The 8657-nt window shown below is 32.5% G+C and overlaps 1 protein-coding gene and 1 long non-coding RNA gene across 2 annotated transcripts; both read right to left on the bottom strand.

The window, feature by feature from the left end:
• Positions 1-444: 444 nt before the first annotated feature.
• LOC107863161 lies at positions 445-2239 on the bottom strand. The gene is made up of 6 exons (XM_047408666.1): positions 2234-2239; positions 1930-2162; positions 1714-1840; positions 1357-1590; positions 1156-1274; positions 445-1045 (listed from the first exon to the last, which is right to left on the bottom strand). The coding sequence occupies exons 1-5, from the start codon at positions 2237-2239 to the stop codon at positions 1218-1220; spliced, it is 657 nt and encodes a 218-aa protein (XP_047264622.1). The 3' UTR covers positions 445-1045; positions 1156-1217.
• Positions 2240-2376: 137 nt separating this feature from the next.
• LOC124897081 lies at positions 2377-5706 on the bottom strand. The gene is made up of 2 exons (XR_007053667.1): positions 5371-5706; positions 2377-4148 (listed from the first exon to the last, which is right to left on the bottom strand). It is a non-coding gene; the product is annotated as an uncharacterized LOC124897081 (long non-coding RNA).
• Positions 5707-8657: the final 2951 nt, after the last annotated feature.

Here is an 8657-nt window from a genome sequence, read left to right as displayed (position 1 = left end):
TCGGGTTAGTGTTTTCATTCGTCTTCTCCGATTTAAATCTCTGATTTTTGTCTCCTCGTTATAAAAACGTACTTGTTTTATTCAAGTTAATGCAATGGTGAGTAAAAGTCTGATATTATTGGTGCTATAACATTCACTACTGAAAAAAATAGGATTTCCTCGAAAAAAAAAAAAAAAAGATAAAAAAACGTGTGAGCAAAAAAAGCGTTGTATCTTTTTTAAAACCGACCTCGTGTGGTCAGCTTTTTAAAATATATATATAAAAATATATATATATATATATATTTAAAATTTAATATTATTTTTTTAAAAAAAAATAAATTTTAAACAAAAGCGACCACCAGTGGTCGCTTTTATAAATTTAATAAAAATAAATTTTCAAAACAAACTGACCACATGTGATTGGTTTTCTGAATTTTTTTTTTTTTAAATAACAGCATATACTTATGCTACATTTCATCAACCCACGTAACAATACAAACAACCAACGTAACAATACAAACGTTTAAAATAAAGTTATTTACAAAATTTATCAAGGTTCCAAATCTAAACTACAACTCATCATCATCCGCATCCTCAGGCTCACCACAGGATCTGATTTCTCCTCTGTGGTGTAATAATCATCCAGTGGACCTAGATCTTTTGCAGCCCAAACTGCATCACTAGGATAGTGTGGAAGAATCCCTGCAGATCGAATAAAAGAGTTAATCCGCTCCTGCATCATTCTGAATTGTGATGTTGTTTCCTTCTCTTTCTGCTTCACCCTCTCAATCTATGCAACAAGCTCTTTAGTGAGTTGAGAAATCGAAACTTTTAGTAAATCAACGGTTTCTCTATTAATTGATGAGGGATAGGATGTTTCGCCGAACGAAGACCCAATATTCTCGCTAAAGCATTTTCTGTGGTACCTGTAGTATTGGCCTCTAAGTGGAGAACCCACAGTTTGTTTCCAGAATTCCTCCTCTGTATCTTCAAGTATTGTTTCACCCTAACTTTCAAGAGGCTGACTACTACGATACTCATTAATGAACTGCATATATTTGTCCTATATTCAAAGTAAAGTTAAAATTAATAGTAAAAAAATATTAAACTACTCGTACTTGAATAATATCAACTTTAAGAAAAAGATTCATAAATAGAAATTTTGATTCTTACATGGGTAGTTTTTGCACGAGGCTCAACCCAGACATCTTTATCAGTTGGGTTCTTTTTCTTCCTTACATGGGTCGCCTCGAATACCTCATGTTGTTATATCTTCCTACCGAATTTTTTTCCTGCATATGATAAAATTATTAATCTTCAAATAATTAAAAATTTAAATAGAAACAAACAATTAAACCTGTAAAAGTTACATACCATTTTTTGCTCTACAATAATCCGACTAAATGCTCTCGCAGTATGTAGAGAGCCACCCTTGGATGATACCCTGGCTTTCTTTCCTTTGTCACTCAACACTTGGTATTCATCGCTACTCCAATAGCAAAGATAATCCTGCCACATGGGTTCGAGTATAAAACTTGGTCGTACCCTCTTCGTTCTGGCATAATTCAACGAACCGTTCATTCTGAGTTTTGCTCTTCTATAAAAATTCTTTCGTATAGCAAAGTCATTTGTTGGATCCCACCAGAAATATTTTTACAACAAAAATAAAAGTTTAGTATTCAATTTTTTGCCCTAACAATGTGTTAAGTAGTCGATAAGTTAAATCTTTACTTGAAATTCTTTACAGATTTCATTTCTATCAAATTCTGGAACCTTTTGCCAACTGGTCCAATAGCCGTTGAAGTGCCGACAAATGCATTTAGTCATAATTTTTGCAATTACATCATCGGGCAAAAACCTACAACACAAGATCAAACATTAATTTCATAAAATATAATAATATAGTAAATGAAAAATGAACAATGTTGTTATATTTAAAAATCTTACCCTACTCCATATGGAATAATATACTGCCTTCGATGAGCATCTCTGTCTCCGGGCTGCGGAACACGTGCTTGTGGATGCACTGGCGTGGGAGGATCTGAAGCATCGGATGGTGTGCCTCCAAGATGAAGATCTGTCAACCCAATAGATCCAGCAGAATCACTGTGAGAACGTGGGTGACTACTAGTAGAGGGTACTGCAGACGATGGTAGATGAATGTATGTGCCAGCGATCGTCTAATAGTACTGTGAAGGCGGTGGGATCGCGATGGGAGCAGAATGAGTCGTTGTAGATCCATGAAGCGGACCCACATGCGTAGGAGTAGGAACTGAATGATGCGACGACCTAGAATAAGAAAGTCGTGCTGGCACGTCATCAAACCAACCCTTAGATATATGAATACCTGACAGTCGTCTATAAGGCGGAGGTTGTTTTTTCTTTTTGTCTTTGTAGGATCAACTTTTTACTTACCTTTGTCACCTTTACCTCCCATCTAAATTATGTAAAGTTAACAAGTAGTTAGTCCTTACAAAATGAATATAAGAAAACACCAGTGTTAAAACATTCCAAGTAACTAATTTCAAATAACTAATTCACATTTCAAATCACTAAATCGGTATTAAAACACCAGTGAAATAGTTACATAACCATATCAAGTTTAGGCTCGCTCCAACAATAGGGGATAGAAAAGAATATTTCTATTACTACATAAAATATGGAAAAGTAACAACAACAATCCTACACAGTATATTACACATCAATCTTAAACAAGAAACATAAAGGTAAATAGTACAAAGCATAAAGACATTAATACATAACAAATACAACCTACACAAATTAATCCTCCTCTCCCGAAGATTCTTTACTAAATCAGTCAAGCTCTTTGGAAGTTTTCTCATCTCCTACACTCTGAGCCTCTTCTTCTACAATATTAACTTCTTCAAATATATTTTTCGGGTGGTTCAAACTATCCACTAAATCAATGTCCACTAACTGGTGATCAATTTGCATTTCATTTTGATACGCGGTCTTCAACACATTTTCAACTTCTACTCGTCCTATAGGCTTTGTTTTGATTATAGCCCATCAATCAGACTTATCACAGCGCAACGGATAAGGACCATAATACACTTGTTTAACATTTTGTGCGAGAACAAAGGGATTGTAAATAGGATACGTCCTATTGTGCTACACTTCAATGATGTTATGATCCTTATGTACTCTTGTGCCTTTTGTGCTTGGATCAAACCACTTACATCAAAAGAGTATAATTTTTTTTTATTAGCAAACCAACATACTTCATTTCTAAGATCTCTTGTATGATGTCAAAGTAATCAGCGTTATCATCACCCTTAACCCAAACACCACTATTGTTTGTTTTTCTTGTTTTGGAGTGTTTTTGTTAAAAAATTTAAATTTATTTACTGTGTAATGGGATATTGTACGGGCTTCAACTGATCCCAAAGAAATATCTCTCAAAAACTGATCGTATGCGGCTACAGTTGGTGATTGGTATACCTAAAAATATTATGTATATATATATATATATATATATTAGTTGAAGAATGTGTAAGTGTTTAAAATTTGTAGAAATATTCGTACACTTACACACCTCATATGTAAATCATGTTGCAAAGGATGCATACACTAGCAACAATAAGGTCTATCATTGAGTTCATTCCTCCTTCAGCAATATTCCAATCATATTTAATACTTAATAATCTAACAGCAACAGACAAACGAGAGTACGAACATCCGTCAAACAAAGGCTGACTAGCAGCATGCAATTGTTCATAAAATTGGTGTGTTTCTCTATTGGGAACATCTTCAACATTTTCTCTAAAGTCGCCCCAGTGTTGCATCCCAAAAGAATCATGCACCATTTCTGTCATCCTAGTATCTTGATAGTTATTATGCACTGCAGACTTACTACTTTCACCAACAACAAAATTATTCTGCTCAACATCACCATGAATAGTACGCAATCTTAAAAAGTCCTCGTGAAACTCTTTTCTATAAAGATGATCCTTCCCAACTTCATCTTTTAAAATACTTGTACAATAACATTTAACACAAGGACAATGAATCACCCGAAAAAGTGACCAATCATCAAGTGTTTTGGCATGTTCAATAAATCGATTGACACCTTCAACAAATTTCACCCTAAGACTCATTCTAGTATCATTATTCTGTTGATATATCCAGCTATAATCAGGTTTCATCTACACAATCAATCACATTCAAGTAATTAATTCAAGTCACAAAAGTTCACATTTCAAGTACCTAAATTCAAAACAAAATTCAAAATGAAAAACTCACATTTCAAGTACCTACACTTAATCACTTTCAAGTTACTAAGTCGCATCCCAAGTTACCAAACTAAAGTACATTCAAAATAAAAAATTCACATTTTCAACATTTTCAAGTCACTAAGTCACCTCCCAAGTTACCAAGCTTAACAAAATTCAAAATGAAAAATTCACATTTCAAGTACCTACACTTAATCACTTTCAAGTCACTAAGTCACCTCCCAAGTGCCAAACTAAACCACATTCAAAATGAAAAATTCACATTTTCAACATTTTCAAGGCACTAAATCACCTCCCAAGTTACCAAGCTTAACAAAATTCAAAATAAAAAAATCACATTTCAAGTACCTACACTTAATCACTTTCAAGTCACTAAGTGCTTCAACTAACTACACTTAATTGCTTTCAAGTGACATATTCATTTATAGTATAAGTGTAATAAAACAAATAAGTAGAGGCGCCACATGTCCCTCTCACAACATATAATCATCACAAAATTTCTATGGCTTTCAAAGCCTTCTACAACGACCAATTCCATCTTAACACTACATTTAAAGACTTCATTATAAGAAAATAGAGAGAAATCAATTTACCTTTGCTTGGCCTAAACTAAAAAGAAAGAGATAAGCGATCACCAGAAAATAGCAAAACAATTCTTTTTCCGAATTCGAATTCAATCAACCAGTAACATCAAATTAGCTCACAGAATAGTCAATTTACTTTTGTTCACATTTACCTTCCCATTTCGTTTGTAATAGTGAATTTGGTCTTAGCATCTGAATTGACACATGCAGAAGAGAACTATAGAAAGACAAAGTGACCCCCAAGTTTCAAAATACACAACAAAAACTTGACACAAGAAATTCTAATGAAATTCCAAACCAACCCATTTCTGCAATCAACAAAACAAGCATAACCCACTCCACAAAAACCCAAGAGAACTAAAAAACAAGACAAAAAATAAGAAGATGATTCTAACACAAACCTTAACTATCATGCCGATAAAAACCCATTCAGCAACAACAATCGGGTAGCAGAACAACAACAACAACATCAATAAGCAAATAACCAAACTTCGCATCACTAGGTTCTTGAAAAAGAAAATAAAAAGGAAAACGTGAAGTCTTTGTAGTACCTTAGTTAGAGGGTAGCCGTGAAGCTGCCGTCGCCGACGTTTCGAGGTTCGGCGAGCTGCCAATCGAATCGCGATTTAGGGTTGTTGTGTTGCGAGGTGTGTGTTGTTGTGTAGAGTTGGTGGGGTGAGGGTTGGGTGTGTGTTATTTTGATGAATTGGGTCGGATCGAATTAAACATTTATTATTACAAAATTGTTATTCTTATAGTAGCATGGTGCTAAAAGATAATAGTGATTTTTAAAAATATATACATAAAATAGGTAATTTTACTAACTGAACATGATTTCATATGGCTCAATTTTAGTACATAAATTCACTCATGATTTACACTATGTTAAGGTGATTCAGCTTTGACTCAATCCTTGAAGCCAACTAATTATATGTAAAGTAATAAAATTGACAAGTACACGTATATATTGAAATTTGTGATTAAGATTCAAAAAGAAAGTCAAATACAATACAATATTATGTGTGGTCAATCTCAGTCTAAAATTACAAAAATATAATTAAATAAGGAATATTATTCACCTAAATAGTCTTCATAAAATTAAAAGAAGTATATACAAAATGAGTACTTTTGAAGGATTAGAGAGAGTATTCATTACATTATTACTCTATAATAGAAGGGTCACGAGTGTGCTTGCTGTCTAAGGAGGTAAAATACTCATGCTTTTGTGCTCTTTTTAATTGGTTGATTTGCATCAATATGGTAGTTTCTTCATAAAGCTTTGGTCGGCTGGATCATTTGTCCATGATATTCACTTTAGACCTTTAGTTGCCAAGTTATGTTAGCCATTACAGTGGATATAGTTTTGAGTTGATATTTTAAATTTTAAATTTTTGAATATGTTATACATATGATAAAGTTATGTTAGCCATTACAGTGGATATAGTTTTGAGTTGATATTTTAAATTTTAAATTTTTGAATATGTTATAAATATATTATCATATATAGTGAATGTCTAATTTATCATATATAGTGAATGTCTACTTTACTATATATAGTGTATGTCTATTTATGAAAAAGTTAGAAACCCCAAGGTTAATTTTTCCCTATAAATAAAGGGGATTTCCTTCATTGTAATTACAACATGAAGAATCTCTCAAGAAAAATAAGCATTACTCTCCATTTTCTCTCTACTCTTCTTCTTTATTCTTTATTAGTTTATAACATGTTATCAGCACGAGACTCTGCCAAACAAGGTGAGATTATAAATCTAAAGGTAATTTCAAGGTTAGTAATTCCTTATGTTATCTGTCTTTTGCTACTAATAATATAATTATTGTTGGATTTGAGAAAAATAATTGATTTGGAACCACTTATGCTATAAATTTGTTCATGAAGAACAATATTGTAAAAAGATATGATGATGAATTTAAGTCTCATCTCATTAAGAGGGTAAGACGTTGGATTAAAAGTTCCAATGCACCATGATGAAAAAATATTAGGTTTAAGTCCCATTGATTTATGCCTAAGACGCATTTATGTGGATAAAACATTGAGTTTGAATCTCAATGCATTATACTAGTAATATTATGATGACTAAGGCAAAATAATGGGTATTTGGTGAAAAGTCATGAAATCCAACCCATTGAATATGCTCCATTCCATGAAGTGAATCTGGTAGCAATATATGATAAGTCTGAAATATGACAACTTACTTCATTCTTGAAGTGTATGTGATAGCAGTACATAATATGTCTGAAAGAAGACAAGTGATTGAATGCACGAATATAAGCGTGGAGGGACAATATGTTAATAATCATCAAAAGTAATAATATTTTCACATTCTTATCATGATTATAAGATATATTAGAGAAAATTTCTCTACAAATATATGTATGCCTCGATTTGCTCCTGAATTAGCAATATCTTAAAAGAGTCTATAAGCTATCAGAATTTGATAGGCTTAAGGCACGATTACATTCTATTCCTATGGGGAATGAGAAGCTTATTAATGCAAACGTGCACTTGATTCTGATGGTATCACAACTCACCCCTGAAAGAGGCTGAATAGTTGAAAAGAGTTATTTTGAAATCAACTTCTAAAGTAGTAAATCTGAAATTTATTCGCCTAATAGTAAATCTGAAATTTACTAAAGTAAAAGACACATGTCAGGGTAAACTTGAAGTTTACTAGTACAAATAAGCTCATAAATTGACATGAACGATTATGACATTTCAAAGATGTGCATATTAAGTATTAAACATGTATTGAAGAACTAAAAAATTCTTTATGAAAATGTTGCTTGTTCTCATGATAAGTTGGTTGGACCAACAAATGTTGGAATTTGATCCCTCAAAATCTGAAAAAATATAAAAGGTAAATATGGATCCGTTCACCTGTTATGTGATTTGTCAAGATGCATCGATATAAGATGATCACTTCTACGTTTATTGTCAACCTGCAGTTTGACATTCATAAAGTTATTTACTTAATAAAATTGAGTTAAGAGCATAACTTTCAGACTGTGTAATCAAGACAATTCATCTTGATGATGATGGTTTTGCATTGAATGTCTTCGATAAAATAGCTAAATCATTGCTAATGAGAACAAAGCTTCAAGTATTATTCTGAATTATGATATGTTGCATACGATAGTACTTGTATGCATTAGACCAATAAATTATGATTATTTCTTCCTCCTCAATTGGTTTCAGGTCAGGAATCAATTATTCCATCTAATAGTTTTGATATGTGGTATTTGATAAATAAATATACCATAATGCATAAAGTTGGATTCCTCAAAGAAGATGGAGGATGTATGTTAGTTTTTCTAACATAGGGGGAGATTATAAGCAGCTATGAAATATGTTAGGAATTACCATCAGATTCTCATTCAAAAGATAATTCAAGTCAAATGTCGAAAGCATCTCATGTTTAAGTTGCAAGTGCTCCTATTTTATGTTCCTAAAGGACAACGTCTACGCATGCATAAAGCATGGTAGACCAATCGGTTTCAAATGAAATAATCCTTGAAAAGGATAAGGAACAAATAATCATAATAAGAAGGCAATGTGCTCGTGAAGAGCCTACGACATAACACTTCATGAAACCTTATGAGAGATTTAGATACTTGAAAATAATAAAGTGATGAGATCTCAAAATATTATGTCAAATTGCAAATCGATACAAAATAAGAAACCGTCGACGATATCTTTGATACAATATTGGCGCAATATTGTGAAAGATTACGAGGATCTGAATTCTACCTTAATTTAAGCATGCTAACGTAAAAATATTTATCAAGTGACATGAAAGAATGCATCTTGGTAAGTGTAAAG

The sequence above is a fragment of the Capsicum annuum genome, chromosome 3 (genome assembly GCF_002878395.1).
Source record: "Capsicum annuum cultivar UCD-10X-F1 chromosome 3, UCD10Xv1.1, whole genome shotgun sequence".
Classification (NCBI taxonomy): domain Eukaryota; kingdom Viridiplantae; phylum Streptophyta; class Magnoliopsida; order Solanales; family Solanaceae; genus Capsicum; species Capsicum annuum.
The sequence above is the reverse complement of the archived record's forward strand: the minus strand, read 5'-3'. Positions and strand labels throughout refer to the sequence as shown.

Bases quoted from the DNA above. Each gene is read 5' to 3' on its own strand.
- LOC107863161 (XM_047408666.1), bottom strand. The intron at 1,591-1,713 runs GTAAAGATTTAA...GCTATACGAAAG, and splicing joins AAATCTGTAAAGAATTTCAA to AATTTTTATAGAAGAGCAAA. The intron at 1,275-1,356 runs GTATGTAACTTT...TATCATATGCAG, and splicing joins TTATTGTAGAGCAAAAAATG to GAAAAAAATTCGGTAGGAAG.